The 20336-nt window shown below is 35.2% G+C and overlaps 1 protein-coding gene across 9 annotated transcripts in view; it reads right to left on the bottom strand.

Moving 5' to 3' along the window:
* The window catches only part of CSPP1 (centrosome and spindle pole associated protein 1), a 63263-nt gene that overhangs the window by 27006 nt on the left and 15921 nt on the right, over positions 1-20336 (bottom strand). For 6 of the 9 annotated variants that reach the window (XM_085306769.1, XM_085306777.1, XM_085306773.1 and 3 more), the window contains 11 exons: positions 19252-19353; positions 14915-15357; positions 10321-10422; positions 9578-9660; positions 7681-7774; positions 6765-6822; positions 4740-4754; positions 3672-3844; positions 2713-2834; positions 1657-1735; positions 1280-1394 (listed from right to left, as the gene is read on the bottom strand). In XM_085306769.1, coding sequence (XP_085162895.1) covers positions 1280-1394; positions 1657-1735; positions 2713-2834; positions 3672-3844; positions 4740-4754; positions 6765-6822; positions 7681-7774; positions 9578-9660; positions 10321-10422; positions 14915-15357; positions 19252-19353 — 1386 coding nt within the window. The remainder of the gene's footprint in view (positions 1-1279; positions 1395-1656; positions 1736-2712; positions 2835-3671; positions 3845-4739; positions 4755-6764; positions 6823-7680; positions 7775-9577; positions 9661-10320; positions 10423-14914; positions 15358-19251; positions 19354-20336) is intronic. The other 3 variants (XM_085306772.1, XM_085306775.1, XM_085306776.1) reach the window with 3 other exon arrangements.

The following is a 20336-nucleotide window of genomic DNA, read 5'->3' as shown; positions in this document are numbered from 1 at the left end:
CAAGTTCCAGAAATATTCACATTTATAAATGGAACAACTGTAAGAAAAAGTCCAACTTCTGTCTAATGCTTTTATAATATTGTCTAATATTTTTGTAGCTGATATATATTAATGTAGTTTTTTTTTTCTTTAGTGTGTTCCTTCTGTCTATTAGATAAAGGTTTCTCTATCAGGTAATCAGATGATTTTATAAAGAGGCAACGAGCCAACACAAAGACCCATCTAGTCCTGCCGAAAGTTTCAAAAAATGGTCAGTCAGGTTTGTCTGTAGGAGAAAAAAAAGGGAAGGGAGAGGGAGCAAACAAAATACGTTCTATCAGCTCTCAGCAATAAGTAGCATAACAACTTTGAAAGACTGTCAGAAGTTGTGCCATGTTTATTAGACCTTTATGTCCYTTCATGGAGTCTCTCACACGACTTACTTCTTAAGACTATAGACAGAAAATGTCTTCAGCAAAGTTTAGGGACAAGTATCAAACACTATTCCTAAATACTTACTTTATTCTTAAATCAGACTTGATTGACAGGCTCTCCTGTCACTGTGCACAGTCATAGCTAGAATTAGAACATTTTTATGGAAATTATTTGCCTCTACTGAAGAACTACATAAAGACGAGTAAGACAGAAAAATGTTAATGTGCTGTGTTCTAGTAAGATCTCTCTGAAATACTTTGAACAATCTTGGCAAGACATGTTCTAAAAATATAAATTCCAACAGGTGCAGCAGCAAAAGGCCWCTGAAATGAAGAGGCAACTAGAAAGCTTATTGGATGACAGGCAGCTATAGAAACTTGTTTMATCTACCAAAAAGAAAGTTGAACATAAGATAAGATGAGACTGCTACCTACAAATATATTTGAGTTAACCATTAAGGAGGCCTTTGAACTACTGTCSAAAAGAGCAAGAGGAAATTATTGAAATTAAGAGGCTTCCTAAATACTAGAGCAATCATCTTCTAAAGCAATTTTTCAATGAGGATATCAGAGCAAAACAAGTCATTGCTTTTARGACACGGCTTCTTCTTATGTTTATGAAAGGAATTATATAAAAYGTGATGCCTAGAATCAAACTGTTTGCTGTCAGTTTATCCAAAGAGCTAAAGTGGACTTGAGGAGGGTCAAATGAAGCAAGAGAGGAAGGAAAGAAGGAATAGAGAGTTGTTAAGTATAGTTTATACCTGTAAGTTAAGTATAAATATGTTTGAAAGAGTACTACAGACACAATCACTACATAYTATAAAGAAAAAGAAGAAAATGGCAGTGGCTTTATCACTCAGTACCTGCTGTTGCAATTCTTGTTGGTAAGATAATGTTGCCTCTTTGGAAGGTTTTGTTTTTTCTTCAGAAAATACTCCTACATTTCTATCTGCTGTATTCCTCTGTCCAGTGTTACTTCTGAAATAAAAGAACACACATAAGAAAAACATCACAGGGTCCTGGGGATGGGGGTGGGAATCCCTGTCTGAAATACYCAAGAACAGTTGCTGCTTTCCCAGAGCCTGAGAGTTTATAATCTCAAATATTTTCATTTATAGTTTAGGTAGGAATTCTTTAAGAGAAGTTGGGATAGCTGTCTTTAACACATTTCACTTCAAAAGCCTATCCTTTATTAGAAAAATACTACCAACATGAAAAGCATATAAAAGATAATACTTACAGGGATTGCTCTGCTGGGGCTTGGCTTGAAGGAAAGTCCAGATTAGGTGTGAGTTGCGTTCCCATCATAGTTGTGCCATCTACACAGTAAAGATAGCTATTTTAAATTTGGGATGCTCAAAAGTAAACGATTGCCATCACTTAAAAGAACATGAGTCACTGCTCAAACTCCGACTGCAGGATCGTGAAAAGGACTCTAGACTTCTATAGCATTAAATGTAGTGACGCTTAATGCCCCCTAAAGCAAGGGGCACAACACGAAGGTGCAACTTACTTTCTTACTTACAAATTTAATTAAACCCTTTTAAACAATTAATTGAATTAAAGCCTGTAAAAATGTACACATACCTTCATTAAGACACTCTATAATGAACTAACATTAAAAATAACTTACTAAATGCACCACTTGTCCTCATGCTTTCCAAAAGCCTCCTCTGTTGTGAGGAGAGCCATACTATCCGATTTATTTCAACTTTTCTATGAAGGCACCACAACAACTTGTTTTATCTTAAAATATTTACTTTTCTCTTAAAAGAAAAAAACACTCCCAAAAATCTAACACACAAAAATCATAGTTGCTTGACTTGTTAAATCCTCATGGAGCAGTCACAGGGTATATTAAAAAGGAGTTTTTAAAATAAAAAGTTGGATTACTTTATACAGTTTCTTTAAAAATATTTAAAATTATTTGTGAAACTCTAACATAGCCTAAACATACAAAAAGTATGAAATAATTTAAGTAATTTTAGTAAATGTTTTTATTACTSAAATTGTAAAGAAAATCTTCTGGGAAAAGTAATGTTTAAGTACCCAAGAGTCTTTTCAAGTGATTAACAGCATTTTAGGAAGCCATTGCCTCTTTTCCAGTTGCAGAAAACTACTTCATTCAAAAACAACACTGAGGAAAAATACTGCTTTTCCTTCTTTCATTCAATACATAACTAAAAATTGGCTATAAACAGCTGTTAATAGTTCTATATTATTCAAAATTTAATTAGATTAAAAATATTTATCTGAATCACACTAATCATCAACCCACCTAAAATCATCAACTTACAATATGCAAGATTGGGATCCAAAGGATTCCTAGCCCCATAGAAGTAATATGCATCATCATAAGGCGTTCTATAGTTCTCTGTCAAAGCTGGTGGTGGRGGAGGCAGTGGCATAGCTGCAAGCCTGAAAACAAAAAGGAGCATGGTTTTTGGTTTTTTGTGCAACTGAAGAGAAACACCAACACAAGCAAAAAGAAGAAGAAATTACTATGGGGGAAAAAATAAATCTCAGTCTAAGATCTTTCACTAGTGTCATGCAGGAACAAGAGAGAATAAGCCACAGTAAGAAGTTAAGCTTCTCTTAAAAAGTACATGAATCTAGGCTCTTCCAGAAATCTTAAAGARCATGAAGAAAGAGTTTCTCCTCTGACTGGTTCAGTTAATAAATTCTCACAGGTTACATCCGTAACAGCAAATAAAACATGCCAGGGACTGGTGTCTGGTCAAGAACAACTAGCTAAAGCTCTTTGTCTCTTCCAAAACAATGTCGCTTCATCCACAATCTCCAGCAGAAACTGCCATTGCCTACATTAAACTCCTGAACTTAGCCCAGGTAGTGTCTGGAAGAGCACTCGTCRGCACAGGCAAAAAAACAAACAAAAAAAAAATCACATCATGCTATGTAGTTGAGTACATAGCATAGATACTATTCTGACAGCACAACTTTATTTTTATTTTACACAAACATCCACTTRGAGAGCCCAGTCTGCAGATAAACCAGCCTCTCAAGATTTTCCAAATAAATATAATAAACTGCTAAGAAATAGGCATAAAAATTTATTGTAGGGCACCAAATAATGTTTTGACAACTTATTAAAAAATGTTTTTAAAATATTTATTTCTGTTCTGAGTTAGTTCCTGGGAGAAGGATGAACAGCATCATTGAGCTCTACCTTTCTATGTAGTAATAGTGTGCTTAACACTGAGTTTAACAGGCAAGATGAATGTGATGGTGAAGCACCTGGGAGCCGCTATTTCACCAAGGGTGCTAGATAGACCTCTCTGAAAGTCTTCATTCATTGGTGAGATGGAAGGGATGGGCACAGGAGTTTGGAAAGCAACCCTAGGCCTTTCAGGTGGTGCTTTCTCTTCAGAAGCTCTTGCCATCAAGCCAAACTGCTTCAATCTATTTGGCTGAAGGGGAAAAAAAGAAAAAGTTCAGTTACCTTGTTACTTCTATTAAATATTTTGAACCTCCATTTAGTTTGTGTTAAACACTTCACTGCTTCCCAACTGGCTGTTCAAATTTCTAGTAGCTGTAATATTCCCTCTCTCCCCCGCCCCCCGGGTTCAAAAATATAGCATATTTATTGCAGACTAACAAAAACCARCTTCTAGGGCAGGTTTCAGCAAGCATATTATTCTAGCTTTTATCCAGAAAAAAAAACAACCGAACATATTTTCATTGTTAGTCTGCAGTACAGGTATCTAAAGCTGCCAGTTTCCTACAGTGACAGTATTCTCATATTATATGTAGGAAAAGTTTCTGAAATAAAACCCCTCACTAAAACTGAAAACACTCACAATCAGTAAAAATAAGCAAACACATGCTRAGACTGTTTCCAATAAACATTTTCTTTTGACACTGTTACATACTTATTAGGTTCTTTTGCTCTTATTAGATTTTTTACCAATGACAATTAAAGATTTTTTTTTTATGAAAGTATCAAATATTTATTGATAACTGGCAGCCTCAGAATAAGGTCAAAGGCAACATGCAAGTAATGCAAAGGCATGCAAGTCAGGATAATTCTAAAACTGAATTATCAGAGCCAGAAAGCCCTTAGACCAACTGCTATGCATATACATTTTCATATTTGTTCAAATGAGCTGATATAATAAAAAACAAGAACCACACATTTTTAAAGTAAAAATGGATTTTCTTTCTAAATCTACTGATCTTAACATAATAATGCTTCTACTAACATGCATTCAGAGACAGTAATACCAGCACCAGCAGAATATTAGCTCTCTAATAGCAAACTGTGTATCCTATATCTTGAAAGTATTTCAGTAAAATGTTAATTACCTCCTCATCACTTAGCTGCAAGACAGTATATACAAGGAAGTTAGTACTCACCATCCATAAACTATGGAATTAAGATAAAAATTCTCAAAACCTACTAGACATGTACAATTATAACATTTAACTTCAAGTTTGTAAGTATGAATATAAAATCTGGTAATAGATATGAGCTATAACAATTTCATATTATAAAGTAGACTACACACTTTTTTTGCTTGTATTTTCAATTCCAGTAACTTGAGCAGGAAAACACTTAAAATAGCCTTTCTTACTGACAAGCTTAATGTGAACTGTTCCCAAAGTGCTATAGATTTTGGCTCTACAGATAGTTTAAGACGCACCTACAGTACAATCAGTTTAACCTGGGGATTACTTTTTTAAACAAGCAGTATAGATGAAGAGTCTGCTTTTACAGACTCTTAATCAGACATTTCTATTTAATCAGCCTGTAATTAATCACAAGATCTTGCTAATTAAAATATCTCCCCGAGAACCAATTTAAATTTAACAGTGACTGCTGTTTAATGGCTGTAGCAATCCTACTTAATTGAAGGCTTTCAKTTAAATTAATGGTTTTAAAACGTTATCTATATCCTGGACTTGCTCTGGCTATAATTTTGTTTATACAACAAGCACCATCACATCTCTCTCTGAGTAAGATGTACAGAGGATACGGAGCGCTTCACCACAGCATACCCCTGGCTATTCAGGTTTGATTAGACAGGATTGGTTACACGACCTTAGAGCTTGCTGTGACCAAAAGAGTGGACATCCTCTGCTTAGTTTCTCTTTTTTCCTGCCCTGCTCCAGACCTCTCTCCTTCACCAACTTCTAAACTAGCCAATTTTCATGTCTAAGCCAGCTAAAGCAGCAAACAAGTCCTGGAGCATTGCCAGCGCACTGAGCTGAATTAGTTCAAACAAGCATCACAGACAAAAGTAGTGAGGGCAGGAAGGTGCAGCTAAAAGCAGTGGTAAGTGATCTCACTCTCCGCTCAGAAGTAGTGATTTTCATTCAGCTCAGTTATTTATCTACATGCATCCTCAGYCTCCTGCCTCAGATACTGACTGCTCTGTTGACAGTATGTTACAGYAATTCAATCATCTTCATTTTCTAGAAAAGAAGAACTCCTTCCACATCTGCTGAACTCTCCAGAAATGGCGCAAATGTCTATGTCTTAGCCTCTCCAAAAATCAGCACCATTTATCATTTAAACTGGTAACGAGAATTGCCTGAGAAAGCTATCTATCCTGTAAGTCCAACAGCAGATCTCTATTGCATCCAGGAAGCAGCATCCATGAAATCACATTGTAAATCATACTAGTTAYGTGACAATCAGTCTGCTACTAGTGTCATAGGTATAGATAATCCGCYCCTTCCAGATAAGTGATAATCAAACTTATTAGTAGGATAATCATCTTACTAAGGAAGTGYAGACAGTAGTAACTCTGCATTCACTCTTATAAGTAACACAGCATTAAAGACGTTGCTCTTCACAAAATTGTGTAAAAATGCTTGTAATCCTAAACATTGCATTTGATAGTAAAGAAATAAATTACAAACTTAAAATAAAAATTGTCACTCCAAACTGACTCAGCTGCAAACAACTGGGTTTTGGGAGAGGTGACAAGGCCACTTTGTTCATTTAACTGAACAGAGCAAATTAGGGATATGGCAAAGACAGTCAGCAATATACTTTTCCATACATTTCCACAGGAAGATTACTAATGGTTGCACATACAAGCTATCACTGGACACTAAATCTTCTCCATCACCTACACCGCTTGTACCAAATTTCCACTTGGTAACATTAAATATTTGAAAACTTCCATTAAATTATTTTCTTAAGTTGAAAGAATGTGTAATGAGCAAAAGCATTATCCTTGACTTCTAAAATATTTTATACTAATGCCCTATTAGAAAAAAAAAGACATACATTTATCATGCTATGGCTGAGTAGCCACAAYGTACATTTAATAATAATAAAAAAAGCCTGTATACGTGAAAAAGAAAATCCAAGTTCCTCACCTTCTTTTCTGGGTCTAGTGCTCCAGAAGCAGCAACTGAGAGTTCAAGTTCCTTTTCACTGTTTTTTGTGTTAAAAAGGGAAAATTTAAAAGATCAAGTCAGAGAGCAATAACAAATACACTCATTCTTTTAAAGCATAGACTTCACAAATGTGTAGTTAACATAATCCTGAAAACCTAGAGAAACAAATGACCATTCAAAGAACACTGTRTATTTTTTGTAAATAAACAGCACTCCCYCAGAAGTATCTATCATCTATTCCACTTAATAAAAATCCAGCTGCCACAAAGGTCAAATCATATACTACAACCTTTTAGCACATTTGATAAAAAATGATCTTCATTCACATTACAAATTGATCTTCACTCATGTTACAGTAAGAAGTTTTTTATAAGCATATTCAAGTAAGCAGTTCAAAACTATTGCAGTAAGTACTATACTGTAATTTCAGGTCTCAAGATGGTTAGTCATGTACAGTTGTTAACCACATTGTCAAGTTACTTTTTTTATTTAATCCTTTCATTAATACCCCTGTGCCTGTATGCCTCTAGACCGTCATTCAGCAATCAGATACCAACAGGTAAGCAAGAAGTTTATATTAATTATTTTCCATAAGTCGGATGGAAAAGTGTTTTGAAAGCGTAAGATCACATCCTAAATAGGAAGGTAAAGAAAGATTCATTTTTAACTCTGCAACATAATAAAACACTCCCCTCATCCTTCAAAAAAACAAATTGAWTTTGTTTCTTAAAAACTAAAGGTCTCATCCAAATGACTTTAATTAGACATGACATTATATTTAATAAAATACTAGCTGTAATTCCTTATTTGTGAAAATAACAACACATTCAGAAAAGTCATGAAATTCCTTTAAATTTCAGCAGTTATCTTTTTAAATATAGTAACTTTCCACTACCGTCTTTTATTTCTCTGTTGCTCAGCCATCTGTTCAATTAATTCTTGTCTGTATTTCTCTTTTCTCCTTTGGAGAAGCTCTCGATCCTGACCACCTAATGGAAAATAGCATACGCTAGCATAAACTCTCCACAAAATACATACAAAAGGTACTGCACAAAAACATCTTATTTCAATCAAGTCAAAATATGAAACACAGCAGAGTATATAGTTCGGGAATGTGCACAAGAGCACTGTATTTTTACYTACTAAAAAGAAAAAAAATCTAATTTTTAATATACAAATTTATTTGGGGTATGACCATCAGAACTACTATAACTTGCATTACTATTTTCAGTTTACCATTTCTAAATGGTCAATAAATTAAAAGCTTCAAAACATCCAATAATGATACAATAACTCAAAACAGTTAGTTAAATTTTATATTTGATTTTTTCCAATGTTGAAAAATATACAATAGCACTCCAATATTACAAAGCACTGCTCTGGATAAAAATGAAATTTAAAGTCSGGATGAAATTACAGGGACAAAAAAAATTGATCGACTTTCAAGATGGTTTCCACAGCTACTAAGAATAAGAGATGTACTGGAAAATATGKATACGTAAAAGGAAACAGTGACAACAGCACCTAACATGGATTTTAAGAAACCCCAAAAAACTTTCAACTTTTGGTAGTCTCCCCATTATCTCATTCTGGAAATGAAGATCTCTGAGTGAGATTGCAGAGAGGAAAGGAAAAAAAAAATAATTAAAAAAAAAAAAATTCTATTAAGCATGGTATTCAGACACAATAGATCCCTAGCACATTTCCACACACAAAGTCACTGGGGATCTCCAGTGAAGTAAACCTGACCAAGAAAATGGAGGAGACTGGAAAGACAAAGAAAGAACCATGATTTATGGCCAAGTGATTTTTTTTTTATTCAACTATCACACTATCACAAATAAAGCAATGAAAACAGAGGAAGACCTTGCAGTTTGTGGTTTGTTATTTTATTTTTTTTTAATGTCCAAAATCACCACTCATTTCCAACAATTTTGAGTGTTAATATACTTAGTCTTTATATAATGGAGTTAATAGTATTCCTCTCCTAATCAGGAATTTGTGAAGACAAATGCATAACTTTGTGTACTCAAGTTACTATTGCGAGATGACTGCAAACAGACCAGAGAGGCTGACAAGCAGTTACAACACTAGTGTTTTAATGCTGCCATTCAAATCTTCAGAAAAATTGTCCTGCCTTCTATAGCACTAAAGATCATTTTGATTCAAATGTAAAACTAAATTATTCTCACAGCTGTTTTTCAATTTTACACCAATTCAAGTCTAGCTTAATTTCAGAAGCTAGCTTAACTTCAGTAGATCTGAGGATCTACTACAGTCCTTTTATTAATCTTTTTATAGTTTTCTGAATTTAGACAGGAATGTTGTTTTTCATCAACACAGTATCTCTTTCCACTATGCTCCATAGGATTCCCTGCTAAATCTTGTGGCCACGTTTAAGTGATAACAGATGATCAGAATCATCTGTTCCTAGACACAGTTGTGATTTCTAAAATAAAAATTCAAGCACTGAGTTGCAGGTGTCTAAGAATGTAGATATTAACATTTCTCCCATGCTTAATTTCCTAAAGAAACGTAAGAATCTGAGCCTTACACTATTAAGAAAGCTTAAGAAGAAACATGGCCTCTTAAAAATTAGTTGGAAAGCCCTATCACATTAAATGGAAAAAGTTACATTCTTTTTCTTTTTTGACGTTCTCTATTTAAATAATATTTACTTACCACTCTCAGGTACAACTAGCATGAAAAAATAGCTTCAATTATTGCCCAAAAGTAGTAAATTATGCAAAGAAAGGCTAACTCAATGTTATTAAATAGGTTTTTGTACATACCAAGAACAAGGCCTGTTGAATATGGCATTTCAGCTGTAGACTTTGCCTGTTCACTAGCTGAAGTACTAACTTGTGCTTGATTTCTGGCAGATAAAAAAGACAAAAAAGAAAACAGAAAGATCAGACTTAATTGACTTACAGTCTGCATAAAACATGACAGGTGAATTTGCATCATTACAGGTTACGATAAGCAGCTCTCCTAAAATTGTAAGAAATACCATAAGCAAAAGAAGCAGCCTTCTGGAAAAAGCCATTTCTCACTGTTCTTCACCTGCAGTTTCTGAAGCTATCAGAAACACTGAGTCAGTCAAGCACTTAAACTCTTGACTAGCTCCACTGAATTTGTTGACACCGTTTGCTTATGTTAACTCTAAGTATTTTACTTATACCTCATYCACTTAGATTTGATCTCTGTTTCACAAGTTCAGAAATCAGAGAGAAAAAAAGGAATCTTAAAACCATTATCATGGAAGATTTCCCTGTTTTTCTGATCCAAAGTTTTCCAAGTATGAACTTGGAAAGCAGGCGATCTTCTATAGTTTCAAAAAAGAGAATTGGYATGCTAGATTCAATAGCTATTTTTAATCCAAGGAACAACACTGTTCTTGTTCTACTACTAGTTGGAGGAAAAAATATTAGTGATTTTGCCTAACATATTAGGAATTTTAAATAGTTTTAATAAACATTTTCCATTCACCGTGATTTTGAGGGCAGTTATCAGAAAAGTACACTGTATGTCACACCTAGTATTTCCAGTTCTTGAGATCTGTTGCACATGTGATCTCTCCTTTAATTCATCTTCATAATCTGCAGGCAGACCTCTTACTCTTGCATCCAGATAMGGCCTTGAAAAAATAGAAACAATTCAGCTATGCTTGCCTAAGAACATCCAGTCTTAAAGAGGTCACCAGCCTCATACAAACTGGACAACAAAACCAGTTCTGAATATGTCACACAACTTCCAGAAATAATTCCTTTTCCTAGAATTGTCAAGGTAGCTCTCTGTCTCTAGAATTAGAGAACAAGTATACTTTCATGCTACCTTCACATTACTGGGCCTGGTTAGCAATTTTGAGAGCAGAAGAGATACAACTGCAAGAACATCTCTTCTTGCTTGAATACCTGCTAGACTGTATGCTGGCTAGGGTTAGAATGTCGTTTTCCTTGCAAAAMAGTCTAATTCTTCATTACAGAGGCAGCATTCCTGCCAAGCATTACTACTTTCGCTGTTTATACATACATGACCAAATCCATATCCCATGTGACAACTCCAGATCAGATCCTGCAAGTGAAACTTCGGCATTCAAAGAGCATTAAGTGAAACTGATCTTGCTCTTAATCCCCAGGGCCCAAAGCCTACAACAGACTGCAGCACACAGCTAACTGCAAATCTAGTAAAATAGTTGGTTCAGGTATGAGAAGCTAGGAGGCTCCTTAATCCACTCTTAGCTATGTGCCTGATATTATTTAACAGAGAAAGAGGATTTCTCCTTAAGGTAACAGACAGGATTGAGGTAGTATGGTAAAAACAGGAGCTGAAACTTGAATCATCTACGTGTAAAGCAAATAAAATGATRCAAATGAAACTCCAAGTAATTCTCAAAATGCCAAAAACTGTATGGACACAAGTGAGCTTTTCCTGAAAAGACCTGAAGTAGATGAATTTACAGGCTTGTCTACCCTTTAAAATCAGCTGCTTTCTAATGAACTTTTATCAAGTTATGTTGATAAAATAAAGCAAGAATAGACATTTAATGAAAAATAAAACACCTAGTAAATGCTAACAAGTCATGTATTTTCAAGAGAGCTGGGCAAAGCTGTGTACTTCCTCCTAAGTAAACCAAAAAATACTGCACAAACACAAGCAAAACATCTTATTCTATCATGTCAAAGATGCACAGCTCTGCGTGCCTCTGTATATAATTTAAATAAAAGCCAATAATCGGAGATGGAAGGATATAAGTGGATTATCGAACCTTGTTTTAGCAATGTTAACAATGCACGGGAACACCATGAGAAAAGCACGTCCAGCGGCATAACATGGTCTTCTTGCACGACCAAGATCATCTTTTTGATAATGATCAGTCTGTTATTTACAAGGCTGTTCACTTAAGGCTAAAACATGGTCAGGAAATACAAAGCCTAGCAGTCTACAGAGTAAAAAAGGGAGAAGGCAAAAAAAAAAAAAAAAAAAAGAGAGAGAGAGAGAGAGAGAGAGAGAAAGAAAGAAAAAAACCCTGGGATTCAAGAGTCAACCTAGTTTGTCAAAAGCAGCAAGCTTAGCATGGTGGACGATGTGACCTAGAGCAGCCACCAAGTCTGGCAGTCCACAAGCATCTGTGAACCTGCCTACTTTTTCAGTGCCTCCAAAGCACCAAAAAGCTGTTCTGTTTTGCCCAGATAGGTTGGCCTRGTTCAATCAAGGAAGAGTTCTTAGGTTGTTTATAGGACAGCCCTGGCTGCTGGGGACAGCCCGCAGTGCCCCACAGTAACAGCCACACAAATCTTGCACCTCCCTCTTGCTTTCCTGTCACCATCTCCATCTACTGAAACACGTCACAGTCTCTGTGCCCTCTGCTAAAACAGAAACCTTTCTGGAAAACTTGAAATCACTTGCCTCTCCAAGCTAATAAAGCCCAATTAAAAATAAATATTTTAGTACAGTAAATAATAAAAATAACTTTTCTAATGATTTTAGTTTCTGCCACTAATCATATCTGACTGGGAAAAGGTTGATTTAACCTGAAAAGGGGGGTGGGGGAGAAGCTAACTCTTCAGAAGCTGAGCTGTCAGTAACTAAGAGACATGTTTGTCCTTCTTGAAGAGAGACTGAATATAGTTTGTAAAAGATCAGTGGACCTCCTTGTGAAGGAGAAAACAATACTGGATAAAAAAAGCACGTTTAATGAGAAACAATGAACATTTTCAATAAAAATGCCACAAAAAAGTAAATGTACCTTAAAATGAACCTTAATTTTATGCAGAAATTTAAAATTCAGGCAATTCAGTTGATGATTAAGCAATTTCTTTTAACAGGCATCATGCTCACTAATAACAAGGATAAGAATCTTCTGTACTGCCTTTCAAAGGAAAAGTTGAATTTGACTATTTGAGAGGCCTCTTAAGATAAGCAAATGTCTAGTATTACATTGGTCACAGACATTTATATGAGCACCATGGGTTTTCTGGAATAACTGCTGCTATTCAAGGTGATACTGCCTACTGTTGGCTCAAAAATCATCCTTGCTGATATTTTACATATRAAACTTTATATATCCTTTGAGAAATAAAATAAATCCTCCAATATTTTATCAAATGGTCATTCTTAGTTGAATATTCTTTATGAATTTATATATTTATGTATATATATATAGTGTGTATATTTTATACATATTTATATACTTAGTTAAATTGGACCTTCTGTCCATTTACATTAGACAGTGGCAAACTACAGCTACCTAGCAAAAAAGGAGGAGATTCATCCAACTGGACATTAATTAACACATAGAATTAACAATAACCCTCCCTTTTCTGAGAAATACAGACATTTTGGCTATCTTTGTTAGATACCAAGTCAAGCCTCTCAGCATACATTTCTTTATGAAATTCTGAAGAGTTGTAGAACATACGGATCCTATCCTAAAACCTGCTTGCTCCATCTTGTGGTAAAATACTGACAAAATATTGCCATTTTTGTGTTAAGCATTTTCTTCTCATTGTAATTATTCACCAAAAAAAAAAAACAGGTATTCTTACTCTTGTCATCTCTTTAACCACTCTTTCTATTTGTCAGTCTTTTTCAGAAACAAGTTATGAAGAAATACATGCTCTTAAGAAGGATATCTGAACACACAGACTGAAAATCTGAAATAATCCAGTTACTTAGCTGGGCGGGGTGAAGAAAGAGCCTTGGCTGGTTTTTAACATTAGAAAGGCTGAGAAGGAATATTGAAAGCTATTTTCATAATGTAGTTACAGTTCTCTACTGACATTTGAAATTGGAATGAAATATGGCTTCATTCCACTAGAAAAGGTCTTTCTAGTAGAACAGTGCTTTAGGCGTCTTTGTTTTAATTTTCTCAATTTGTAATTTGCAATATGGTCCAGAAATGTATTCATGTAAACACATGACTCAAGAATCTTTTAGCCATTTCACCAGTAATTAGCAATGAAACATGATCAGGGTATTTAACATTGTTGAAAATGGTAGAATTTGCCTTATGTTTTTTCTATTAAGTGTTAATTCCAAAAAGTAGCTCTTTCCKCTAATAAGGGAAAGAAAATCATGCTTCTTTCACTGAAGAAACAGTGATGAAATGATTTTAGCAACACCCTTAGCACAAAGGAAAAAGGAAAAGAAAATACAACTCTATTGTTCTGAGATCTGGAAACTGAAAAATATTTGAATTTACATACAAGAAATTTTACTGCATTATTTCATTTGAATTTAGCTAGATAAAACACATTTGTTTCAAGTTTGGTACTATTCCACACCGTAACTCCCCATTTTTGAAAGCAATCTGCTCTTGCAATGCAGTTACAGAAGATGGCCAGACAGCCAAACCTGGAATGACTTGGAAGGGGTGTGTGGTTTATAGTGAGTGAGCTTAGAATAGAAAGATTAACAATTAACCAGATTGATTTATCAGCTAACACATTAAAGAGCATTTCAAAAAAATACGTATCTGTTTGCCTCATATTTGATTTCTATAAAACACCCTATTTTTGCTTGGTGTACTCACTCTCCTTAAATGTTTTCTTAAACATTTATTCAAATTTTCCAGTTATTAGTTGGATTAACATCAGGATTTGACTCAACAATATCAATATTTTAAGACTCTGCCAATTAGCAAGACATGTAGTAAAAATTAGGATTTTTTTAAAAATACATTTTTAAAATTTCTAATATCTGGTGCTATGTACCAAAAATTGAAGATCAAAACAGTTTTAGAATGTGAATTGAAGATTGACTTGCTATAACTATTATAGACTAAGAAAATACACATAGTCTTTCACCACAGGGGTTTGCTCACAAACAGTAGTGTATTCTGGCAAACTACTCCCCATATAAACTATTTGTATGCTTCTCTTCCTGTGTAATTTCTCCAGTATCCACAGTTTGTCATACTATTTAAAATGCTACCTAATATATGTTGTATATTCTTAGGTTCTGGTCCAATTTTTAAAATATTTTTCTAAAAACTTTGTCAACGTTTCTTTTTAAAGAAAATCCAAAACAACTCTCACATGTGAATCTTGTATGATTTTTGAAGACAGCAAATCACAGTTGCCAACAAGAAGCACTACAGAATTACAGCAGGAAACAAATAAAAATACCTTTCAGCATAAAAAATCCGTGGAGGCCTTCTGTCATAATCATTTTCATATCTAAATCTAGAGTCTATTTCTTCATTCACCTCAGGATCATAGTCCATTCTGTAGTATCTTCTATCAAAATTATGATCTTCATCAAGTCTGTGATGCCTCCTAATAGGAATACTAGATTGGCTAGCAAATCCACGACGTCGTCTTTCAGGAACATCCAAATCTTCATCAAGCTTTTTATGCAATAGTCTACTTCTTTCTTCAGCCTCACCATCTAGCCTATGATACCTGTCTTCCTCCAGTTGTCTCTCTTTAAGCAGTTCTTCATAACCATCTGTGGAAGTAAAGGCATCTTTCTTGGGAGGTTCTGTACCTGTACAACAGGTATGTACTTGTGTATGTAGCTCTGGCTGAAGTTTGGTAACAGTAGTAGTTTTATTTCTGTCTGTCTCCTGCTGTTTAATGACAAAAAATATATTTAAAAGTCTGAATATAAACAAATCATATACAGAAAACATTGCTTTTGCATTTCTTCTCTAGTACCTATTTAGGGAATGTCTGGAGTGGTAGGAAGTGAGCAAGAAAAATATTTCTTCAAGGAGGACATTAAAAACCAGGGATATTTTTCTTGTGGAAATAGCATTCTTTCTCTTATCTGATCTTATTGGTTGACGGTGGTAGGGATTTGGGAGGGGGGAGGAGGGGTTGTTTTTTTTTACAAGAATGGCTCTCAATCCAGAAGAGGCCTTCCACTAACTCCAAGAGGTAACAACTTGACCTTTGCATTTAAAGGCACAAAAGAATAAAAAATATTTTGAACTTTATACCTAACCAAGAGATTAGATGTCCTTATTCTATTCAGCTTCAGGCAAGCTGTGGTACTTCTTACCCAAGAGCACAACCTTCTAACCTGACCATTTCTTAACCTATTTTTCCCCTCCCCAGTAACTATCACTATGAGAAAGGACAGTTTAGTAGATAATAACCAATCCTATGACACAGGTAAGCTGTGCTCAATACACAGTTCTAGCAAACAACATGACTTTAAACAAGCTGTGAAGTATTTCTGTGCAATAACCTTTCATCTGGGATAATAGTAGATATTAGATATAGAGTGATAATAGTATCCAACACTTCACAAAATGTTGTAAAGAAAAATCAAATAAAGATGCATATGACACCAAACTGGGAGGAGAGGTCAATATACAGGAAGGTATGACTGCCATTCAGAAGGATTTTGATGAACTGCAGAAATGGGCTGACAGAAATCTCACGAAGTTCAACAAATGCAAAATCTAGCATCTGGGACAGAGTAACCCCTTTTTTCCCCTTGATATCCAATTCAAATTCTCTTTGCTGTAACTTGTGACCATGCAACAGTCATTTGTGCACTGTGCGTCTAGAAAGTGGATTTCTGGATAAACTYTCTAGACCCTCAGGAAAGATCTGGGGGTGCTGGTGAGTAACAAGCTGAATATGAGTCAGCAGTACAGCCCCGCATTGATGAATGCCCACAACGTTCTGGGATGCATTAACTGGAATGTAGCCAGCAGGTCTAGTGAAGTGATCCTTCCTCTCTGTTCRGTGAGGAAGCCTCTGGAGTACTGTGGTCAGCTTTGTCCCCTTCCCCAGTACAAGAYAGACATTGACAACTGGATAGGTTTAGAGGATGACCACTAAGATTGTCAGGGGACTGCAGCACTTGAAGGAGAAGCTGAGATGAAGGAGAAACTGAAGGAGAGATGGACTTGTTCAGCCCAGCAAAAAAAACATTAAGGAGGGTGTGTATGGGGATAAAAGGTACATAACTGCAGTCTCTAATTAACTAATGGGTGGTTACAGAGAAGCCAGAGCTATGCTTTTATAAGAAGCAATGGTCACAAGTTACAGCAAAGAGAATTTGAATTGGATATCAAGGGGAAAAAAATTCATAGTGAGAATGATTAAGCAGCAGAACACAATGCCCAGAGAAATGCTGGAATCTCCATCCTTACACATATTCAAAACTCAACTGAACAAGGCCTGACCAACCTGATCCAACTTTGAAGTTAAGCCTGCTCTGAGCAGGCGATTGAACTACATAACTTCCAGAGGTCCTTTGCAACCTGAATTTATCCTATGATTATCTGAACTGTTGGACCAAACTTCTAAAGTAACCCATATTAAGCACAAGACATAGTTATAGAAATCTGAGTCCCAGTCACACACACCTCAAATTTCTCAYAGATAGAAGAATCAGATGAACAAACTCTTTTTCTCTTGTTTATTCTTTTTTGACAGCAAAATTGTTTCCACATCAGAATAATAAAAATGTTCAACAGGATGAACAAATAAAACAAACCAATCAACCAAAAAAAAAAAAAMCCCACACTTCACTCAATGTGTTTGATTATTTAAGTCAGCTGATGAAACACAGGATTCATCTACATATTGAGGCATTTTAAAAACTTATGGTCTCCACATTTTTGCAGGTAATACAGAGTAGACAGAGATTAATCATTTCTCTGCATTAGCCAAAGGAAGAATCACCACCAACCAGCACAGTCATGCATGCCATTGCTGAGAATGGGGTCTCCTGACCAAGAGGTATGGGCTTCCTAATTTCAAAATCTGGCTGCAGTTTTTCCACTAGTTTCACCCTTATGGATAAGGATTGCTCGCTTATGTAGCACACTTCAAGAAGCCAGGAAGAATCAGATATTGAATTTCAACATGTAAAGGATGCCTGCATACTGCCTTATAGCTATGTCTCCAGAGACTAAAATAGTTTTCAAATATAATCACACTTGAACACATTTGAAGGCAGTCCTTCTCATATGAAAATAACCTGTTTGAAGAAGAACAAGCAACATTTTTCTAGACAGWGCTTATAAATGCATGAGTATTTGAACTTGCCAGCTGCTCTGAGAAAGATAGTGAACTTTCAGGTGTTAAGTTTTCAGGTGTTCARGTACAATGGTACCACCTAGCTCTCATATTACTATACACATAAGTTGCCATATTAAAAWAAAAAGAATAAAAGACAAAACAAGGCCTTCTTAAATCAAACCTGCATTAGAGTTCCAAAATTACTACTGTTCATCACTAAGCAAGGCAATGATACAAAACAGACAACATACCTATTCTGTACAATACTTTAAAACTAAAAAGCAACAGAGGCTTTCTCAGATCAAAATATTTTTTCCAGATTGCTAAATCAAATGGYCAAATACTTTGAGAACAATCAGAGCCAATAATCCTCTGTTGAATATAATTACTGCCCTTTATATTGGCAGGTTCATGGCATTCAGACAGAATGTAGGAAGTATTTGTAATCATTTACAAACAGCAAAACACCTGGGGGAAACAGAGTGGTAGCAAAACAATTTTCAAGGTGAGCAAGATCAGGCTACCTGCATCCTACTAAAGAAGGATTTCCAGAAAGCAAAGAAGAACTGTAACTAACAAAATACCAATGAAAGCCAAGCTCCTGAGTTTCTTAACTCCAAAGAATAACCTGCCCCAGGAGGAAAGTAGTAAAGTTTCACAGCTTCCTACATCTTGCAGAATGCATATGTCTCTTGGAAAAAAATGTTTTAAATGCATGCTGAGTGTATTTTATTTTCCTTCATTCTACAGGGTCTTAAGTGATGCAGCACTTCTAGGTCCAAGTGTGAATGCTAAAGAACCTTCTAGCAACCTGTCATTTCTCTTTACTACAGAATACCTTTCCCTAAAATCTATGGGCYAAGATGCTCGTGCAAGTATCTCCTAATCTATTTCAGTCAGAATAAATCAGTTTAGTGGGATTTGCTGTTTGAATTATTTAAACACAATCTGAGGTCACTGAGCTAAGTGAAGCAGCTCAGCAACCAATAGAACTGAGAAGGTGAAAGCCTCAACGCTATCAAGTAGCTGGGCACTGGGTGCAGTCTTACTTACAAGAAMAGCTCTCTGCAGAAAATGCACCTGTTTACAGATTAACAGCAGTGAAAAACTCAAACTGGYTGTGGGAAATGGAACAGCTAAACCTAACAGGGATTAATGTTTTGTCCAACAAAGAGACAGCTTTCTTGGCCACTGCTTTTATCATCAAGAACAACCTGGAGACTTGCTTCAGGGACACAGAAGAGCGAAAGCATCCTTCTGGCAGATAGAGGTGACTGAAGTAGGAATCAAGAACTATACTGTATGACTTGTAATCAGTACTTCCCAGAYACATTCATAAAACCAGGGCCTACTTAAACTTCATTCTTTGCCTCTTATCTTACTTTGTGCATCTTAGTCAATGACAAAACAATTGATAATGACAAAACTTCCAATATTATGTTCTCTCTTGTAATGTATCAGCTTCAGTAAATCTGTATTACCTCTATGTTTTTCCTCCCCAGTTTCTTTAGTCTTTCATTCCATTCTTCTTTATCCCTGAGATATTGATTGTACTCTCTGTTTCTTTCAAGCCGTAGTTTCTCCTAAAACAGGCATTAAAAAGTGGATCATAATTTTGCATTTTTGAGGAGTAGCTTTAAATCTCATAGAACAACATTACTAAATGAATACAATCTAGTTGTGCTCTCCCTCCCCCCCCTTTATGATGTACATACAGGGCTTGAATTGGTTTGGAGTTTTTCATTCATTATTGGAACACAGTATATTCTCTTAATTTGAGATCTGTAAGTAGAAGACAACTTCCTCAGCATGAARTCTAGTCTCTGATAACATACCACACTATTAAAATTAAGTTCCAACTTAAAACCAGTTAGCTTTTCTCTTGCATATTACAAAATTGTTCCAAAACCTCAATCTTTTGAGGATTAGGAATCTCTTTTTAACTTCCAACCTAAATCTGTTTACTGATGTTTTTAAAACACACTCTATTTTATGTTAAGATTAGTTGTGAATTGCCACACAATTAGAACAGGACAACGTATACATGCATAGACAAGATGTGCTTGAGCTTTCAGGTTTGAACTAGCAGTTAAGCTGACTGCAGAAAAGGACAAAATTGCAAAGAATATTTTTCTTTGTTTTCCTTAAATAATCTCTTCACCCTGTCCAAGAATTACTAGCTGCTTTTGCAAGGTGACACTATCTATAAATAGCTTGCTCAGATTGTAAAATAAAACAGGAATCATACATCAATAACTGAAAAAGGTAATTTGATACATAAAAGTCTTCAGGTAAAGCAAACACTACTCCATTATTTCCTGATACTACTACCTCTGTGTTTAGAATAAGCCTTATATAGTCTCTTATAGTACCTTATTCCAAGTTGTATAATCATCATATAAATGAAAAAGTATTAGTTTTATGAATTATGCTCTTCCTCACTGTAGTATCTTCTGTATTTATATACCATATAAAAGCTATTAAAAGATCTGAATATTTTTATATATACATACCTATACATACACACACACACACACATATATATATGCTTACTTTCCTATAAACA

The sequence above is a fragment of the Rhea americana genome, unplaced genomic scaffold (genome assembly GCF_003343005.1).
Source record: "Rhea americana isolate MKP2758 unplaced genomic scaffold, rheAme1 scaffold_247, whole genome shotgun sequence".
Classification (NCBI taxonomy): domain Eukaryota; kingdom Metazoa; phylum Chordata; class Aves; order Rheiformes; family Rheidae; genus Rhea; species Rhea americana.
This window is presented reverse-complemented; position numbering and strand designations above follow the sequence as displayed.